Source organism: Rattus norvegicus, chromosome 13, assembly GCF_021556685.1.
Source record: "Rattus norvegicus strain SHRSP/BbbUtx chromosome 13, alternate assembly SHRSP_T2T, whole genome shotgun sequence".
Taxonomy (NCBI): domain Eukaryota; kingdom Metazoa; phylum Chordata; class Mammalia; order Rodentia; family Muridae; genus Rattus; species Rattus norvegicus.
The window spans coordinates 71,616,466-71,637,291 of record NC_141546.1 but is presented as its reverse complement, the minus strand read 5'-3'; the positions used below and the strand labels follow the sequence as shown (position 1 = coordinate 71,637,291).

Sequence of the window (20,826 nt, the reverse complement as noted above, 5' to 3'; positions counted from 1 at the left end):
TAGAAGGACTGATTCCTACTTCTGCAGGTGTCCTCTGACTTTCACATGCACATTGGTTTGTGCACCTGTACATACAAGAACAGATGAATGATAAGGACATAAAATGCCATTTCAAAAATTGAAAAAGCAGTACCCAACCCATGTCTTAAATCTGTGATGCTGCTGTAAGTTACATGATCTCCTTAGTAACAACCCAATGGGTATTTATAGCTGCTTACTTACTATACCTAAACAGATTAGAAAGACTGGCAGGATATTTGAGCTCCAGATTAGTGGTTTATCTGACTCAGTGTCTCAGACATGCTGATTATAATTCTGGGCTGCCTATGTTCCTTTGAAGGGACATCTGCCTTTTCCACGGTACCCTGTAGAACTCCATAACTGTGCTTTATGGCGTATAAAACTGTATCTCAGCAGATGGTTCACAGTGGACATTTGACTTAAAGGTCACTAAAAATGGCTAAAACTCTGTGACAATTTGGGGTTATTTGGTTAGGGAAAGTACAGACAGTTGTAATAAACATGGAGTTAATTTGCTCTCAGGCTGTGTGAACTGAAGTGAAAGGCTGCATTACATTAGAGCCCTGTAAAAACTAGTTTCATGGAATGGAAGTAATTCTAATCAGAAGTTCTGAGTCACAAGAAACTTAAAAGTGAGGAGGAAGCTGTTTGATAAGCAGAACCAACAGCATCTTGGGAAAGAAAGGGCTTATTTCAGTTTACACTTCAGACAACAGTTCCTCACCAAGGGAAGTCGGGACAGGAGCTCAAGCAGGGCAGGAAGCTGGAGGTAGGAGCTGATGCAGAGGCCATGGAGGGGTGCTGCTGACCGGCTCGCTCCTCTGGCCTGCTCCCCCTGCCCATGAATGACACCACCCTCCATGGTCTGGGCTTTCTCCCATCAATCACTGATTAAGAAAAGGCACTACAGGGGCTGGGGATTTAGCTCAGTGGTAGAGCGCTTACCTAGGAAGCGCAAGGCCCTGGGTTCGGTCCCCAGCTCCGAAAAAAAGAACCAAAAAAAAAAAAAAAAAAAAGAAAAGAAAAGAAAGGAAAGGCACTACAAACTTTCCTGGAGGCATATCTTATGGAGTCATTTGTCCATGAAGGTCTCTCTTCTCAAAACAACTCGTCAAGTTGCCATAAAAACAACTGGCGCAACTACTGTTCTTGAGACTCTGAGCTAGAGTTAATTTACCTGTAGTTACTTATTCCAAAAAGAAGTACACAGTGTGACTAGTAGTACTTGGTATTTATTGAGCACTAAATAGATACATGGTGGTGCTCTAAATTTTTTTTTTGGAGTGTTAATTGTATTATTAAGATTTATTCAATACTTTTGTTAAAATGTATTTTTAATTATTTGGGAATCTTACATCATATACCCCAATTGTGCTTACCTCCCAGTCTTTTTATGTCTGCCCCTCTCCCCTGTGACTCCTCCTCCCCCTACCCCCAAAAAGGAAAAATAAGTCTATTCGTGTCGTTCATATACTCACCAGAGGATGGTCAGATTCCCAGTGGCCAGCTCCCCAGGAAGAATGAGTCTTTCTCAGCCTATTTCAGAAGCCAGTAACTGAGAAGAACTTTGTGGTGGTCTGGGAGGGGCAGGGCCAGCTCTCCCACATCCAGCAGCATTAATACGACTTCAGGCAGCAGCCAGACTGCAAACATCTGTGTGGGCTTTGGCAGTAACATGGGCTTCAGACATCAACATGGCCCTTAGCTGGATCAGACCCGCTGACTCACTTAGGGCCCTCAGCAACTGTGCGGGCCAAAGGCCTCAACATTGCCTTCATTGGGTAAACTTGCCACTTATATCCATCAGATGGTTTTCCTGAGGCAGCAGGACCTGAAGACATCACCAAGTCATCAGAGTGTCAATAATGGTCCTTTGAGGAGGTCCAATTCAGAAAGTGAAGCTTTCCTCATCCCTCATTCCTTTGTTGCCCAGAGACGGGGATTTGGTGGCCAGGTGGCAGGTTAGGGGGCTGTGTCTATATAAGCTCCAGGCTGATGCACAGTGCCCGCCAACTGTACTTGGTAATGACAGCATATCCACCAGCTCTCTCACCTGTCACCACCTGATCTGTCACCACCATCAGGTCTCCAGTTCTGTCTCTGTCCCTTGCTCACGCACAGCTGCGTTTTTCTCTTTCCCACCTCCCTGTCACATGTTTGTGTATTGCAGTGACGCCAGCCTGCCCTAGCCTCTCGGCCCAGGGTAGCACTGGGTGTCTTCCACCTGCCCTGCTGGTCTGAGCATTTTATTGGTATAGATCGCTGGATCTTCGAAGTGACTTGGGTTAGCTCCATGGGAGAAGTTGAGGCACAGAATGAGGAATCAATTTGCTCAAAGTTAAATGGTATGTAAATGGCACTGTGGTAAGTTAGTTTTATTAGTTTTATCAGACATAATGTGTGGCATTTTGTTACATGAATGAAAAAATACTGCAGAATGAGAGAGATTAAGTATCTAAGGAGTTGTGTATGAAGAACTCTGAAACTCTCAGGACCAGCCAACAATCTGATTTTTAAACAATGTGCTAAAAGCTTGATAGGCACATCACCAAAAAGATAAACTGTGTATGAAGAGATGCCTTTATATTAATATTGTTACTCACTAGCAAAATGAAAATTAAAATCATAGTAAGCTACCATCATGGAGCACCCTTCATACCAAGTATGTGAGAGAAAATTAGAATTCTATACGTTGAGTTTGGGACTATCATGGTATAACCTCCTTAGGAGAAATTTTCCAGTTATTTCACTCGCGGATATTTGATGGAGATCAGGGCTGTCATGCCGAGTGCTCACAGAAGCCTCATTTATGATAGCTCCCCTGCTCATGGGTATGTAGATGAACGAATAAACTGATGAATTGTGAATGATCCATGGGCTACGGCAGCGTAAAGGCATGAACCAAGGTAGAGCAGCAGAGCTGACTGTCCAGAGCAGTGTTCTCAACTTTCCTAACGCTGCGGCCCTTGGACACAGTTCCTCATGCTGTGATGAACCCCCCCCCCCCATAAATTTTTGTTGTCATTTCATAACTAATTTTGCTATGGTTATGAATTGTAATGTAAATAACTGTTTTCAGTGTGAAGGGGCTGTTTGATGCCCAGGTTGAGAACCACTGCAAGTCCAGACAAACAGGCTAAGTAAATCTTCCTTCCTTCCTTCCTTCCTTCCTTCCTTCCTTCCTTCCTTCCTTCCTTCCTTCCTTCCTGTGGGTTTTTGAGACACAGAAGACCCTCTGTAGCCACCCAGCCCTGGATCCCACTGTGTAACCAGCATGGTCTTGAACTCACAGTAGTCTTTGCATAGCCTCAAGAGTATTGGGATTACAGGCAGAGGCCTCATCACTCCTGCCAGTATAGCGAGTTGTTTTTAAAAAGTTTAAGAAATGATAGAGTAAAGCTACTTCTATGGCTGTGAAATGGTATAAGATTGTACCTTTCACATAATTATTTTAAATACATACAAAGTAGGAAAAACTTGAAATTGTGTTCTTAGAAGAAAGAGTCTGGTGTGAAGGTGCATATTCTTATTGGTGCTCCCAGCTCTCAGGTGGCTGAGGTGAGGGAAGCAGAAGTTTGAAGCCAGCCTGTGCAAACCCTGTTTGCAGTTGGGGCCCTCTGTCTCCCTGGGGACATTTGGCTTTTATAGTTATCACTGGCATCTGGTGGAGAGAGGCATTATGTACTGCCAAACAGCCTACAGTGCATAGCAGATCCCTCAGCAAAGAGTTAACCAGTCCCACCTGCCAGAGTTGAGGCAGAAACCCTGAGGAAGTCAGCTGCTGCTGGTCATCTGACTGCTGTCCTTACACATTCCTGTGCCAAATGTGTTCATTGGCAGAACCAGTTGCAAAGCAAAGCCTTTGGAGAGATTGTGTCTTAGGTCTGTGGGGGAGTGGGGGCGATGTATGGATAATATATTCCTGAGACTTGGATTTATAAAATAACCAGTGTAGCTCCTCCATGCTGCAGTGTTTTCCCATCTAGTGCAAAGCCATCCCTCATGCATGCAGTTCCCCAGCCTTGTCCAACAGAGGCCGGCCAGTACAGCTTAAACTATGGGCTGGGTATAATTTTTTTTTTAAATAATTAGTGACTGTTTAAAGCATGAAATTTATATTTAAGATCAATGAGTCAAAAAGGCCTCTTTGGTCAGGTTTTTGCTGGTATTTCATAAATAGGCCAAGACCTCGATTCCCAGATCGACCTCAGTTTTTTTCTTTTTCATTTAACTGCTCTTTAAAAGCAGAAACTTTTACCTATTTGTTGAGGTCTCCTGGTATTTCAGCAGTGTACACAATGTGTAAATCTGGTTATATCTATCATTTCTTTGTGGTAAAAAATACCCAAACTACTTTGCTCAAACTGTTCGAAATATACGGCACACTATTGTCTTTTACCCATTTAAAGAGCAAGGTAGATGTGAGAGAGAAAGATGAGGGTCCAGCGATGATATGGTTGAGGCACTGAGCCCTAAGGCTTTGCTTATGGGGATAGTCACTCCCAGGAGTTTGAATTCAGTTTGATTGGGATCTTGAATGGAGCTTGCTGCTCCTGCAGACTCCTGTAGCTGCTCCTGGAGGCTCATGGTTGCTTGGTGTTCATGTAGAATAGTGTGTTTGGGCTTGCCTTGTGTGTTCTTCTCTTCTGTCACTCACAACTGTGTTTGTTCCCAGATCTTGCTTTAGACCAGGAGTGGCCGACTCTGTAAAGGTGCAGTACTATCTGATGTGGCCCTCAAAGACTACTCAGTGGCCTGTGGGGTGAAAGCACAAAGGGCTGTGCATGGGTGAATGTTCCACTGAGGCTTCCTGTGCAAAACTGCGACTGCTTGGTTCTGTCAGTTCTGGTTCTGTGTCAGCACTTCCTCTTTGCTGGAGAGTGTTTGGGACTGGCTCCCATGAGGAGGACAGTTGCAGTCGGAAGAGAATGGTTCCTTTCACTGTGCTCATTCTTATCCATGGTGATGTGGAACAAGCAAACAGCATGGACTTTAAGAGCAGAATCATAAGACAGCCTTAGCCCCTTCATTTCTCACACAGCCATGTGCAGAGAGCAAATTCGGGCAAGTTTTCCTTTGAAAATAGCCTTGGAATAAGGCTTTCCCTTCCGCATTTGGAGCAAGGCAGTGAGCTCTCCGCTTTCTCTGCTTTTAAGGTTCCCTCTCTAATCAACTGCAGATGTTGCTTAAATAACTTTCTAAAATAAGATTATTTTAGCTGATTTTTATTAACTTACTTCCTTTAGAAAGTCTTCTACAGTTGTATATTCATGGACATAGGATTTTTTTTTTTCCTTTTTCTGGGGACCAAACCCAGGGCCTTGTGCTTGCTAGGCAAGCGCTCTACCACTGAGCCAAATCCCCAACCCCAGCTTAGGATTTTTTAAAATACGTATTCAGTACACCTTTTTAAACACATTGAACAGTCTAATGGCCTGTTCTTCCTGATCTTTCAGTTAGGATGTGCTTTCTAGAGAAGAGCACATACTTCTTCCCATAGCAGGAGCTTCTCAGCAGTCTCAGCAGTCTGTGAGGTCTGCTGACTATGCTTTATGTACATATATGCATCCTCCTTTCCCTCTCTCCAAATTACACATGCCACTTTATCCATTCTTAAGGCTTTGTAAAAGTATTTCCCCTGGTGGGCGATGGAAAGAGAAAAAGGAGGCCATGACTGACTGCTCTAGGTCTGGTGGAGGAGAAAGTTTGTTGTAGATCTGTGGGAGAGCATTGCCAGAGGCAGAGACATCTGGGAGAGCCCTGAGTGAACAAGATCTTGAGCTGAGCCTTGAGGAGAGGAGGGAGGGGAGAGAGGAGAATTAGGAGACCAAGAGGCGGAAAGGGGAAAAGGATTTAAAGGACTTGCGTAGCCAAAGTGGCTGGGTTATATACAAAAGGGCAGCTGGGAAGGGCAGCCCAGCCCCTGGGCTAGATTAGTTTAGGGTATGGGGCAGGGTATGCCAGCCAGGAGGACCATGTCATAGGAGGGGATTGAGGGATACTAGAACTTGGCAGCCAGTGTCTAATGGACACTTCAGTTAGCCTTGAGTGACAGGTTTGAGACCTCACCCAGGGGTGGCCCATAAGCACAAATTTATACTCTGCACATCTCTGCATGGATTCTGCTTGCTAAGACCCCTCTAAGACGGGAGATTTTTCTGTGAATAACCTGACATTTTCTCTTTGGCAGACAAATATGAGGTTCCAGCAAATGAAATGTGACAGAAGCCGTCCTTTGGTGGGAGGAGGAGGAGACTATGAGAAGTAGGAACTTCCTAGAGACTGTTGACCTTTTCCACCCCGAGGCCCTGTAACTCCACTTCATCATTGGCATGCTAGTATTTACTTTAGAGGGCTATTAGAACCAATAAAGGACAATATTCAGTGTCCAAAACACCTACCTCTCACTTTTTATGCAGTAAACTATCTTTTCTTAGTCATAACATGACCAGGAAGTTGTTCAAAAGTAAACGCATCATCAGAGAGCTGGTTCTCGGTTTTCAATAAAGACAGTCTAGCGGGAAACAGACTAGAGCATCATCTCAAATATTACAGCCATCTAATGTGTTTGTAGGAGTGTCAAATTGAGGTTTAATTTATATTTTCTTTCTTTTTTTTTTTTTTTTTTGGTTCTGTTTTTCGGGGCTGGGGATTGAACCCAGGGCCTTGCGCTTCCTAGGCAAGCGCTCTACCACTGAGCTAAATCCCCAACCCCTAATTTATATTTTCTTAATGACTAATTGATAGACTGTATGTGTGTGCGTATGTATGTGTGTACATGTGTGTGTGCCTGTGCGAGCGTTAGTGCATGTGGAGACTAGATGTCTTCCTCACTTTTTTCCCCTGTGTTTTAAAGACAGGATCTCTCACTGACCTGGAACTCATTGACTGGTTGGTGAACTCCAGAAATCTGCCTGTCTCTGCCCTTCCAGCACTTGTGTTGGGAGCTTGCCTGAGGGCTTTGGAGTGGATGTCAGAGATCAGAACTTAGGTCCTCATACGCCTGTGACAAGCACTTTACCCACCAAGCTAGCTGTCTGCTAAGCGCTAGGAGGAATCCTTCAACTGAGATTAATTAATTTAAGGTGTGTGTGTGTGTGTGTGTGTGTGTGTGTGTGTGTGTGTGTGTGTGTGCACGCGCACCAGCGATAAAAATTTTGTAAACATAGCAATTCCTTCCCTTAGTATTAGTTACCAAAATCTGCAGATCTTCAAGTACCCTAATTTAAACAACAGTGCAGTTGCTGGGGAGATTGTAAATTCAGGGTCATCCTGGCAACATGGGAAGGCTATCAAAAAAATAAAATGTTACAGTATTTTCATATAGCCTGTGTACATCTTCTTTTTTTTTTTTTTTTTTTTTCTTTTCTTTTTTTCGGAGCTGGGGACCGAACCCAGGGCCTTGCGCTTGCTAGGCAAGCGCTCTACCACTGAGCTAAATCCCCAACCCCGAGTGTACATCTTCTTAAGCCCTAGATTATTTGCAATATGTATCTTTTTAGGGAATGGTAAAAAAAAAATACATGTCCGGTGTAGTTTTTCCTCATATTTTATAACTCATTGAATCTGGACCGTAGAAGACACATTTATGTTGCAAACCAGTCACTCCTCCCCCTCCTTCCTTTACCTTCTTTTTTGAGTCTGGGTTTCATACTTGAGCTTATTACACAGCCAAGCCTAGCTCTTGTCTCCCGCCCTGTCTCTCACACACTGGGATTATAGGCATGTGCCAACATACCCAGTTTGATCATTTCAAATTAGTGGAGGGCTTTAGCTGTTGCTCAGTGGTAGAGTGCTTGCCTTGCATACCTGATGCTACAGGTCCACTCCAGAACTGCCAGGAAACAAACGCCCACTCTTAGTTAATGGGATGCTTAACGCTAGAGAGTAGTGTAGTGTTCATTTGGCTAGTTGGATGCTTGTGGAGTAGGTCTCTAGTTTTCACTTACTGGGGTTGTGGTTTTCACCGCTCTGTGAATGGCAAGGAGAGCACAACGTGATAATTTATAGTTTGTGCTGAGCAGAGATTTGAACCCAGTCTATCGCCCAGTAAGGCACAGGCACATTCCAGTATGATTTATTAATATGTTATGCTGTGTAGTAGCCTTTGTTAGACGTAATTCATAGTGACCATAAAGAAATCTAGAAGTAAATATGTGTTATTTCAGACTTCGTTGAATCATTAACTGTTTGTAAAGCTAAAAATAAAATTAATTATACCTTAATGTTTTGTGTACTATTATAATATTTTCAAAGGTGGGGATCTTTCAAGGTGTTTGAGGCAGATCTTGATAGTATCAAGAGTTTATTGTACTTGAAGTTATCATAAAGGTATCCGTTTGTTAGAATGACTGACAGTGTTCTCAGTCTCTTTATCTGTATATTTCAACTTTTTAAGTCAAATTTGCAAGCTTATCAGTTAGCAGTGCATTTATAAGAACTCATTCTTACTGGAGGGCAGGATATAGTCCAGACTTCCATCTCTGTGGCAGACTGTGATCACTCTTTATACCAATTTCTCCACACTTGGTACTCATACTTGAATTTCTTTCTTGAATTTTGCTCTCTATTACACTCAAGCTATTGTCTATCTTATAGAGGTTTTTTTTGCCCCTCTTAGCTTTTGTTTATACTATTAACTATATTGTTTGTTCTTGTAATGAACTGCTGTTAAAAGAGAGTGAGCAAGAGAACAGACAGACAGACAGACAGATTAGTTATTTATCTCCTGCCACTCTGTCATTTTCAGCAGTTGAGCATATCAGAAAGGATTGGTAAGGAAAGATGGTCTGGCAATGCAGAAAGTGCCAAGGATTAGCAAACATACCCGATTAAAACCCTTCTCTGCCGTCAACGGTATAGATTGGCGTACATGGTCTCAGCATTGGGTTGGTGCTCTCTCACAGAAAATCTTGAGAAATGGAGTGAAGCAGTGGGTTAACAGATATGTTTATCTTTTCTTTATTTCTCTTCCGTTCCTTGTAACACATTTGAAAGCTACGGCATTGTTTTCATCATGTTACAGCAAGTTTCTGTCGCTATGATTCTCCATTGGGAGCAGAAGGGTTGAGGAGCATGCCTAGGAATGAGGTGGTATCAAAATGCTGAAAGATCTGGAATTGGAAATACAACCTGAGTTGAGATCTTTAAAATACCTTTATCTTTTCCGTAACGTCCATCTCTATTATTCTTTCCTTTAGCTTCAGGTAAAAGTACTTGTATTTATGTAGCTCAGCCCAGAAAGCCATTCATGAGCACATTCTGACTGGCTCTCCTGTTACCGAACAAGCGAGCTCTATCGCCATCTGTTGGTAAGAGCTGTGCTTTTTATTAGACATGTAGTTTGCTTTAATAACTGAATTTTTCAAGGTGAAGAGTTTTGTAATTCAGGAGAATTTAATTTCCTTTCATATTATGTATTTGGAAATAGTATAAACTAGAAGTAAAATTATAAGAATAGCATACCAGGATTTTTCACGGAAACAACCAAGAAGATAGGTAGGTACATACATACATATATACATACGTACACACACGTGTGTGTGTGTGTATCCCTTTAAAATTATGTATATATTTTACTAGAAGATTTTTTTATAGGTAAAAAAAGCTATTTTAATGCCTTTTATACACATATGTACAACATGTATGCATGTGCATACATTAAGGAGCTGGGCCATAGTTAGAGAGACTGAGAAGTCCCAAGACACATCCATAGCAAGCCGGAGACCTAGAAGAACTGGCCGTAAGTCCGCTTTGTTCCCACGCCATCGTGTTCTCTCATGGTTCCACAGCAGCACGCTTTGCCAGACATTTGAATCTACCTGGGATTCAGTTGGGTTGTTTCCATGCTTTGATTGCTAGTGTTATATAAGCATGCTCAAACAAACCCTCGCTCGGTACACAGTATTGTGAGTCAAGTGGACTTCTAAGAGCCAGTCTTGAGCACAGAATCTGACCAGAATGTATAAACTCCCAGCAAAACTACATAGCAAAACAATGTTTAGAGCACATTTATTTATAGTTAACCTATGTGCATACTTTGGTATAGTAGCGGTTAGAGTTCTTTTCTTTTCTTTTTTGAGATTATAATATAATTGTATTATTTCCCCTTCCTTTTCCTCCCTCCTATGTACTCCTTCTTATTCTTTCATATTTATGGCCTCTTTTTCCACTAATAGCTGATGTTATATATATATATATATATAAATTATATAATTACATGATATTATGAATAAATTATAAACATAAACGTAGACTGCTCATTCTGTATACTTTTTAAAAGAATTCTTTTGTTATCTTAAATTACAACTTCGTGTGGGGGGGGGTGGTATTTATGGGCATGTGCCCACGCTGGTGGTGGGCCGGTGTGCCCCACCCTGGTGGTGGGCCGGTGTGTCAATGTTTTACCTTTAATACCATGTGCTGTGCTCCAGCTCAGGCACTAAATGGCTACAGGATAAAAGGATAAAAGAAGCTGCCTCACCCCCTCCCTTCTAATTTAATATGCTGACTTAGTTTGGAAAACCTTTCTCACACTTCTTAATGTATGCCTTAAGCATTTAGAAACAAACGTAAAGTATAAATAGACGCTTAGCTTAAACAGTCATTGAGCGAGTGAGCAAAGCTTCCTGGGAAGTGGTTGGTGTAGTTGTTCTGACGTGATACTCTGCACATGAAGTAGGTTCACCTAACATCTCCAGCGCTTTCCCCCTTTGCTTCTTGGGTGGTGTGTGAAATTGCTAACCCTGTCATTATGGCTAGCTTCAAGCAATGGGAGTCTGCCCAGAACTCGTTTTCTCACACTTTCAGGGTGTGCTCATGTCCATGTGAACTGCTACCATTGTTTGAAATTCTTGCTACTCTCAGATTTAGAGTTAAGTACAGCTTATATTTTTACCAAGGATAAGTGACATTTTAGTCCTGAACTGAGAATATATTTTATATTTTTGAATAAGCTGATGACATTTATAGATACTAAGTATTCTTAGAAAATCTGAAACACTTCACAATAGGAAGCTATTATTCAACTGGTAGCATCTGCATAAGTCTTCCAAAATCTGAGAAACTCTAAAAGTTTGAACCAGTTAGAGCTGAGCAGGTTCAGCTGACTTAGAAGGCAGCGGTCAACAGTGGAGGTCAGCAACTGCAGGGGATCATCCTTAAAGCTAGTGGTTTAGTATTGCATGGGTATACCACATACTGAAGACTTAGTGTTCCTTAAGTATGTAAATTCATCTCCTTTTGCCTTACTAAATAATTTACCCAGAAAACATACTTGGTTAGACCTAACGTTGAGGCTCCATATCCCTTGTTTTTATACCTTACTGTTTTATTTGACCTTTAAGCAAGGAGAGCAGTGTGAATTATTCATGGATTCAGGTAAATTACATTTTTTCTTTTGATATTATCTGTTAGAGACTGTGACCAAGAATTCTGAATTAGGTGGAGTGAGGAAGGCTGAAATCAAAAGGCTGGAGTGTGAACATGCACAGCCGAGTGTGAACATGCACAGTCGAGTGTGAACATGCGTGGTTTGAAGGAAAAGTGTCTAAAGAAGGGTCCTGAAGAAAAGAGATTGCAGAACATTGATGGGAAAGGGCTGCATGTCAGTTTTGTCTTAAAGACAGGACTGGTTTCCTGAAGTCATTTTCTTACAGACACTGCTGATGATTCCCAGTACCTGTCCGTCCCTGCTAATCTACATTTCTCTGCCGCACGGTTGAGACTTGTATAGTCCTGCTGCTTTGGCTCTGCCCAGAGCTCGTCAGAGTTTGTTCATATGTGGCAGGCCGATGTTCCGTGTCATCTCTTTTCTTCATAACGCCTCTTACATTTGTGTGTTTATAGTCTACTTTTTCCTCTTGGTTTTGACTTCCTCTTACTCCTCGGCTTGTCTTCCTTTATTTTGTGGAAACCATCTGATTCTTGAAACCGAATCACAACACAGTAGTTTCTGGAACTTGGATTTTCTTGCTCCTTTTAGTCCTAGCCATACTTTAAGTTTGATCAGAATAGGAGCAAACTTTTAAGTTCCCCTTCACCTGTCCTTTTTTCTCCCTCTTCAGGCTGTCCATCTCAACATTGTAAACTTGGTCAAGTTGTTAGCCCTCTTTAAAATGGTATTGGTAACCATTTGGTGTATTCTTGCCTGGGGAAGCCAGTTTTTCCCTCTCGTTCCTTTGTTGCCTTTAGCAGTTGTTTGTGTAGAGCCGAGGCCTCCTGTGTTCCCCTCTCCCCTTCACTCGCACATGTCTCTTGTGTCCTGGTTTGTATCGGTGGGACATGGAGTGTAGCTTCTGACATATCCTAGGAGACACAATCTCACGGCAAACTCCCTGACCTGCTGGTCCTTTCTGTCCCCTCTTGCACAAGTTCCTTGAGCCTTAGCTTGGAGTTGTGTTGTAGATGTATCCAATGGGACTGGGTTCCACAGCTGCATTTTGATTGGTTGTCGTATTCTGTAATGGTCTCCATCTGTTGCAAAGTTTCCTTGATGCAAGGTGAGGACTAAACCTCTGTGTAGGTTTAAGGACAAATTGGTTATCCAATACCAAATGGTCAGCCCTGGAGACATATATGCAAGTTATATTAAATAGGCTAAACAGGTTGTATTTATGTATAGACATACATGCATCTATGTAATAAAAATTATGAAGAAAGAGGCTGTCAATTTGGACTAGAGTAAGGAGGGGTGTGGAGGGTTTATGGAGGAGAGGAAAGGGAAGTGTATATTTATTTATACTAACAATAAAATAATTAAAAAAAAAGGACTACCTTGGAGGTTCATTGGGTGTACTAAGGATAAGATACTTAGTGCATGGCCTCCTGGTAGAAAGTACCCCATAAATGTTAGCCTCATTCTTGTATATTATATTGTTGTGTCCAATGTATAAGATGTATGACCAGGCTTTGTATGAAAACAGTTGCTTAGCCTTCCTTATACAAGCAGAATGTTGTTAATGAAAAGGCTAGTATTAGGAGTTGTGAACTTCTAGAACTCTTTGGCAAAGCAGGAAAAACATTAGTAATCTTAAACATGGTTAAAATAGTTATTTCTACTCCAAAGTTTTCTCCCAGTTAGTGTAAACTTAAACAAGAAATAGTTTTTCATGTTTTCTTACTATCTGAACTATTGTGTGGTACACTAATCTTTTGAAAATGTATTTGTCATCCCCCACCCCCTGCTCCAGCTGAAAACCAAACTCAAGGCTGTGTGCTTGGAAGGCAAGAGCTCTACCACTGAGCTCTTGCCAGTGATCCCCCAACCCTTGTTCTCCCTCTCTTAAAAAAGTTTTGACTGTAGTTGTGTGTGCATGTTTGTGTAGTGGGGAGTGGTATGTGCATGTGTGTGCAGATGACGGTGGCAATGATGATGGTGGCTGCTGGAAGTAGAGGCGTGAGGCTGTTGACGGAGGGTGCTGGGCACCAGTCCTCTGCAAGAGCAGCATGGGCTCCTAACCGCTGAGCTAGGTTTCTAAGTTGGTGACTCTTTTCTCTGAGCACTTTGAAGCCCTTACTTCTTATTGGTGGTGATGTGAAATCTTCAGGATTTTGTTGTTGTCCCTACATAAGTAATTTGCCTTTCAATTCATTTGCATTTAAAAGAATTACTTGCTGGTTTAAAGCAGTACATGAAGAATATGGTTCTTTTTGTTTGTCTTGCTTAAGGGTGGTCCCATCTTATGAGTTCTGGAAATTCTTTAGCCTTTGTCTTCAGCGCTTGCCTTCTTCCATCATCTCCTTGGACCTGCTCTCAGGGTGCTTAGGGTTTACTCTGTCTGTCACTTCTTACATGGTGTCCCCATCTGGGCAGGGCTTTGTCTGTTACTTTTCTGTGTGTTTACTTCATGAGTTCCCTCTTGGGTAGAGTTTGGTATGATGCTTCTTATTAATTTTGTCTTAAACTCTTATTTCTCTTTGCCTTCCCTCTTTGAAGGCTAGCGAGTTCAGTCCTTTGTTTGACTGTTATATATTATGTGTTCCTTGCTCAGATTTTGTTTTCACTGTCTGTCTGTATTGTAGAATTACAACTGTTGTGAACTTTATTTTTAAGGCAGGGTCTTACTGTGTAGTCTTGCTGGCCTAGGGCTCTTTATGTAGACCAGGGTGACCTCAAAGTCACAGATATGCCTGGCCATGTGAGCATATTTAATGTGGATTTCTCATGTTGAGGACCTTGGGCCATGATGGTAGTGTAAACTCAGATTCTGTGTACCTGGAATAAGGAAGGGGAGTGGGGTGTCTTCTGACCACAACATTAAACCCAGGCCAGCACAGATGAGTTTACACACCTTCCTCTGCCAAGACACATTTTCCTCCAGAGCATCTTGCCACCGATGGGCCAGGCTTTGACCTCTCTGGCTCTACTTCAGATGGAGATGGGTGGGGATAGGGCTAGAAGGAGAGTGTATGCCCCAGTTCTATTTTTATTCTTTAGTGGCCTAGTCTTCTCTCTTCAACTGGGAGTTAGAATTCAGACTCTTATTCTAAGTTTCTCATGAAGCACAGTATGTTTTTAGATTATTTTGTCAACTGTGTTGCTAGAAATGCTCATCACCCACGGTAATTAAATGACTAAATCTTAGCGTCATCTCGTGGGCTTGTGTAAAATTTGAATACCATTTCCGGCACCTTGACTGCTTGTCTGGCTTGTGTATAATCCTGCCCTGTGTGTGGTTGCTTTATTCAGGCGCTCCCTCATTCTTCCAGCAGGAATGTATTAGGTAGATAATTAGGGGGAATATACTACATGCACATGAATGCAAAGATGAAGGATGGTGCTTTTTAATTTTCTTTTTAAAAATGTCATTCTTTAACGTCAAGAAACTAAAAGATGATTAAGGAAAGATAAAATAAACAGTGTGAAAATGCCACTTTGTGTGAGATGTTAGGCAGGGAACCTTTTATAACCCAGATCTCTATCAGAACCTATTCTTGTGAAATTTGTATCACAGTAAATTGAACTTAGTGACCTATAAAGAGTAAACACGATCACATAGGCTGTCCCTGAAATGGCGGCCAGAGACGGCTGCCCTTCGTACCGAGCTCTGTCCTAAGCAGCTCAGTGTCACTTACACTGAGCATTTTCATGACAAACCATAAAGACAACATGTTAGAACCGCACGTGCACACGTGCACAGGCTGCTCACACCTCTGGGGTGTCCCTGAGTGGCAGAAAGCATAGCTTTAATTGTTACTTAAAATAAATGTTGAAGGAAAACAAGCTGTCCTTCATGATTTAAATACGGAAGAGCGCTGTCCTAAGGGTTGCTTTCTCTTGCTGAACTGACGCCTCACTGTTGCTGCGTTTCCTTTTGTTATTAGTCTGTGTATATGCCACAGCATGCATGGAGGCTGGAGAACAATTGGTTTCTCTCTTGTCTAATGTGGGTTCCAGGCTTGAACTTCTATATCCAGGCTTGTGTGACTGCTGCCTTTCCATGCTGAGCTATCTCACCTGTGCAGTTTTTTTATTTCTTACTTGTTATGATCCATTTGAATATTTAAAATGTAAGGTTTCTTTTTCCTGAAGCTAACACAATATTTTTAAATTATGGGATATCATTTCACATCAATTCCAGTAAAAGCTGAAAGCAGTTTGCTTGACACCAGATGACCTAACAGTATTTGAGTCAAACTGGAATCATGGGACTTTGATGAAGATAATGCAGATGCTTCTGCTGTAAACAGTCACCATGATGGCAGATCATTCTATGAAAAAGCCACCCATATTTTGATCCGATTCATAGATACTCAACATTTCATTGGTTACTGAGTAGTATACATTTATTATTATATACATGAGCAGGATGAGGCTGACAGTTAATGGTGTTGAAGAATAAAAGCCAACAGTACAAAATGAAAGTTTTCTGATAAACTTCAAACTAGAGTAGACTGTATAACTGCAGCTAGAGGAGAGATGGGGAGGCATCGGAAACCTTGTCGTTATAGACTCAAGTCTGGAGACTTCCCTAGTCAGAGTAACGAGTCAAGAAGTAACAGCATAGTGGGATCTGCAAACCCAGCAATGATGACATCTGAGCCTGGCACTAAGTCTCTGCAAGTCATGTTCCCTAGTGGAAGTCTTACAGTATAGTGTTCCACACAGAGAAGGGTGTATTTGTATACATAGACACAGGCGCTAAAGGAAGTGAAGTTTAGTTACATGCAAAGGCCATAGTAGGTAGCTCTGCACTCCGATCAATTGATAGGGAATCTTTTTGTCAACTTTTATCCCTTATTTGCTTTTTTTTTTCTTTTCTTTTTTTTTCGGAGCTGGAGACCGAACCCAGGGCCTTGTGCTCACTAGGCAAGCGCTCTACCACTGAGCTAAATCCCCAACCCCCCTTATTTGCTTATTGAGGGAGAAAAGAAACATCCTTTGTTTGGTATTGGAAGCACCCTGAAAAGATGCTCACTTTAGAGGCTAGCTGGTTGTGTGCAGTTTGAGGATCTAGTTTGTGAACTGAGGCAAGAGTGAGGCAAGAGTCTAAGAGTACACGCTTCAAGGTTTCCTGTCTAAGGACTGATACTGCTTGTTTGAAAGAAAACAGAAGGCAGCCAGAATAAATGTCTTTAGAAGTAGAAAACAGAGTAAGTTGAAATTAGTTGAACTTAATTAAGAAAATGGTTATTGTGATATTTGTAGTCATAAATGAGAACGCTGCTTTATATTCCTTAGGAAAATGAGATAAACTACAATATATATTTGTCTCATTTGATTTGTATTTTTTTATTAGTTTGCCAGGTAATGGATTTAATATAACTTATTCTCATGAAATCTCATGAAATACTTTAATGACAAAAACTGGCAAAACCAGACATGAGGCTAAAGGATTACCATAGATTTGTTGCCAGCCTATGTTCTGTAGTAAGTTAGACACACACACACACACACACACACACACACACAGAGGGGGGTGGGGGAGGAGAGGGGAAAGGGGAGAGGGGAGGAGAGACCAAGCAAAGAAAACCTGATTCAGGTGTATTGATACTTATTCTAACTGTGTATTACCTCTATTCAGTAAATAGTAAATGTAATGTAAAGATTAAGACTAACATTAAGTTATTCTTTTTGCAATTAAATCAAAATATCTTTCTTAACACTAGGGGGCTCCCTAGATTTATGGATTCCTTTTATATGTCACACAGTAGGAAATCATTTGAAAACATTTCACTACAAAATGAGCGTTGTTGCCAGAAAATATCAGAGATCAGCTTGGGCTCTATAGTAAGTTCTAGACCAGTCTGGTCTGCAGAGTAAGGTGCGGTTTCAAAACTACCCCCGTCTACCCCAGGAGTAAAATTGACAGCAGGCAAAGAATACCTGATTGAATTGTATTAATATACAATTCACTATAAACCTGGGTTTTAAAATACTTGTTTAAGATTGGGTCTTACTGAGTAGCCTGGGCTGGCCTGAAACTGGGTAGCCTAGGCTGGTCTTGGGCTTGTGACCTTTGATCTTTGCCTCCCAGGGTCAGGGTTACAGGCATGGCTCAATATACCCAGCACAAGCTGTTGTTTTCCATAGCAGGGCAAGTGTTAGCCTCATCCTAGCCATGGTTTGTGAGGGTAACAAAGCCTGTGTGGTGAGATAGTGTGAGCTAGAAGGAAGTTTCATATTTATTTCCATACTGCCTCTGCAGGTGGATCCTAGATCTGATTAATTCAAATGTATTTATTTTAAAAAATGTAGAATGGTGTTTTGTTCCTCAAAAATACTAAGGCAAATCTGAAGAAATGAAGATAATTTAACATGAGCTTAAAAGCTGCTGTCGGCCGTTATAATTTTGTTTGAAACCCCAGGAGCACGATTTGGTTCATCTGAGAGACATTCTTATTTCTTCTGTGTTAGGATTTTCACGCTGCTCACCAGATGTACTCTGATTGCCTGCAGTGTTTACACAGTCTTGTCTTTTTCCTTTCTTTCCTTACATTCACTGAGTTGATAATGAGAAAGTCCACATCCTCATTGCATTGTCGCAGGACAATGTACCATGCGTAAGGCATCTGTGCTCAGTTTTCTTCACTGCAGCTCTGTGAAGGACATACTCACTGTTGCCCACTTTATACATGAGGAAACAGTACAGAAAAGTTGTTATGTCATATGTAGACTTTAAGCAGTCTTGCTTCAGAGCTCATGATTTCTTTGGGAGTTGGAGGGGAGTCTGCACTGGGAATCGAACTTAGATCCTTAGACTTAGATATTGTACTACCAAGCTGTATCCCCAGCCTCCCCTCCCGCCTCTAGTAAGTTGTCTGGTGCCCTTGAGTTTGTGATCATCCTGCCTCAGACTGCTGCCTAGCTGGGATTTCCAGCTTGCATCACTGGGTCCAGCAGTGCCTGAGCTTTGTAGAGAAAGCGTATAATGGACTTGGTAGAGTATCGTGGACAGTTCAGACTAGGTGTATGGTAAATAGTGTAGAATACTCAACTTACAGTTTCTTTTATGGTAAAAATAGGTATTTAAATTTGGAAATGGACTCAAAGTCTGTTAACCCTGTTATTTTATGGAGAAGAAGAAATTATACTGTGTTATGTAGGAAAGCTAACAGTAAGATCTCAAGGGGACTTTCTGATATCAGTAAGGTAGAAAGAAGTAACGGTCTGAATGGAGAGGATGCCTGCCTGGCTAGCATTTTAGATGAGTCATAGTCCTCTGTCCTCACCTGCCTGCTACTGTCCCAGAGGCTGTTCTCTGTGCTCTAGGGGAATAGTGAAGGCATTTTTGTCAGATTGTGAGTATGGTATTTTCTCTTAATTCGTGTTTTCAGTGGGGTGATGGATTGAGGGTATTCAATAAACCTTATTCTGCTACATAAATGAACATGTCTTGACATGTCCTATAATATTTTTAAGTGTTAGCGGTATCTTGGTGGAGAAATGATGGCAAGTCTCTTCTATATTGTTAATTTAGAGGTTGCATCTAAATCTTGAAAACTGAACTGAGGGATGTATTACTTTGTCACATTTTAAATGCTTATTATTTAGTTTAAACTAAAAATACTATGCAGTCTGATTCTTTCCCTCATGGCATCACTTAGTAAGTGAAGTAATAATTTTATTTCACTTATGCTGACTATAATAGTGAGTACTGACACCATTGTACTTCTGATCCTTGGAACACACTGGTGTCCCTAGTGTGTCATTGGCATGGTTGTTTTCTTGAATTTAGAGAAAGACACACATCTTAATTTCTTCCTCTTTTTTTTTTTTTTTTTCCAACAGGAATGATGTATTTGTGGCCTTGGACATGAAGTAATCAGACCTCTGTTGCTGTTAACATAGGCTCAGGGACTGATGAGGAAAGCATGGACCTAATGAACGGGCAGGCAAGCAGTGTTAATATTGGGGCTACAGTTTCTGAGGTGAGAGGTAGCCTTGTTACAATGTTTCTTACCCTGTTTTCTAAACTTCTAAACGTTACATTTGGTGACATTTAAAAATCACTGTGAGGGAAGGCCTCGTTCACTTCTACAGCTTGTCTTCAGGTACTCTTTCTTAGTCATCAGACAGAATAATAGACTTTATTGTTATGTCTTTGTACCTTGGTCATATCTGTCCCCCTCCCTCTTTTCCCACTTGCTAGTTTCCTTCCCCTTACAAAGAGTGTTCTTTAGCTTTTAACACACACACACACACACACACACACACACACACACACACACACACACTCCCTCCCTCCCTCCCTCCCTAGGTTCTCTATATATGAGAAAGACATGTAGTGGGTTATCTTTCTCCCTCTCATTACCTTCTCTTATTTTCTTCTCCCACCCCACCCCTCCCTCTTGTTGAGACAAGGTTTCTCTCTGTAGCCCTGGCTGTCCTGGAACTTGGTCTAAAGACACTAGTCTTAAATTTGAGATCCACCTGCCTCTGCCTCCCGAGTGCTGGGACTAAAGGTGTGTACCACTACTGCCAAACTCTCCCTTCTATAGATATCTTACTCTCACTTAATAGTCTCCATTCTACTTTCAGGTGCATGTGCATACATGTGTATTTATATTTAAATATAGATTTTTCATAATCCAAGAAGAGCATACAGTATTTGTTTTTCTGAGGACTGTTATTTGTCTGTGTGTATAGTGTATACATATGAATGTACAAAGCTCACATGCGTGTGTGTGTGTGTGTGTGTGTGTGTGTGTGTGTGTGTGTGTAGGCTGGAGCAGGACATTGGATGTCTTTTCTACCATCTTTTGCCTTACTACCTTGAGACAATGCTGGTCACTGGGCTGCTGAACTCAGGGCCTCTTAGAGAGCAAGCTCTCTTACCCACAGTGCCATTTCTAAGGGTTTGTCTTTGTTTATTAATTTGTTTTGAAACAGTTTCACTGTATAATCTTGGCTGGCCTAGAAGTCATTTTGTAGAACGGGCTGACCTTGAACTCACAGCACTCTGCTTGTTTCAACCTCCCAAGTGTTAAGACAAAAAGGACATGAGCTATCATGCCTTTTTTAAATAACTAAATTTTGCCATTCAAATGTTAATTGCATCATACAAAGTAGTTTATCTACTTAAGATACTTGAAAATAATTACAATGATTGCTTAAAACTCTTTATTGGGGTTAGTATTAAAAGAAACTGTTTTGGGATACTCTGTTACACAGGTTCCTTCAGGACCTTGACTTAAAACTGTTGGAGCGCAGAACTGTTTGGGAAGCAATAGGAAGAGTTTGCTTTGCTGTTGTAGTTTAGATTTGAAAGGGACGTTAAGACCCAAGTAGGAAATCAGTTCTTGTATTCATGTATTATGATTTTATTTTTCCTTATCATTCTATTTTATTGCTTTGTATACAGA

General features: G+C 41.4%; 1 protein-coding gene across 44 annotated transcripts in view; it reads left to right on the top strand.

The window, feature by feature from the left end:
• The window catches only part of Ralgps2 (Ral GEF with PH domain and SH3 binding motif 2), a 180,247-nt gene that overhangs the window by 60,415 nt on the left and 99,006 nt on the right, over positions 1-20,826 (top strand). For 39 of the 44 annotated variants that reach the window (XR_015635221.1, XM_087580905.1, XM_087580891.1 and 36 more), the window contains 1 exon segment: positions 19,253-19,392. Coding sequence is in view for 32 of the 44 variants with exons in the window: in XM_087580905.1 (XP_087437031.1) it covers positions 19,336-19,392 (57 nt within the window). In the remaining 12 variants the exon portion in view is untranslated. 44 annotated transcript variants of the gene reach the window in all.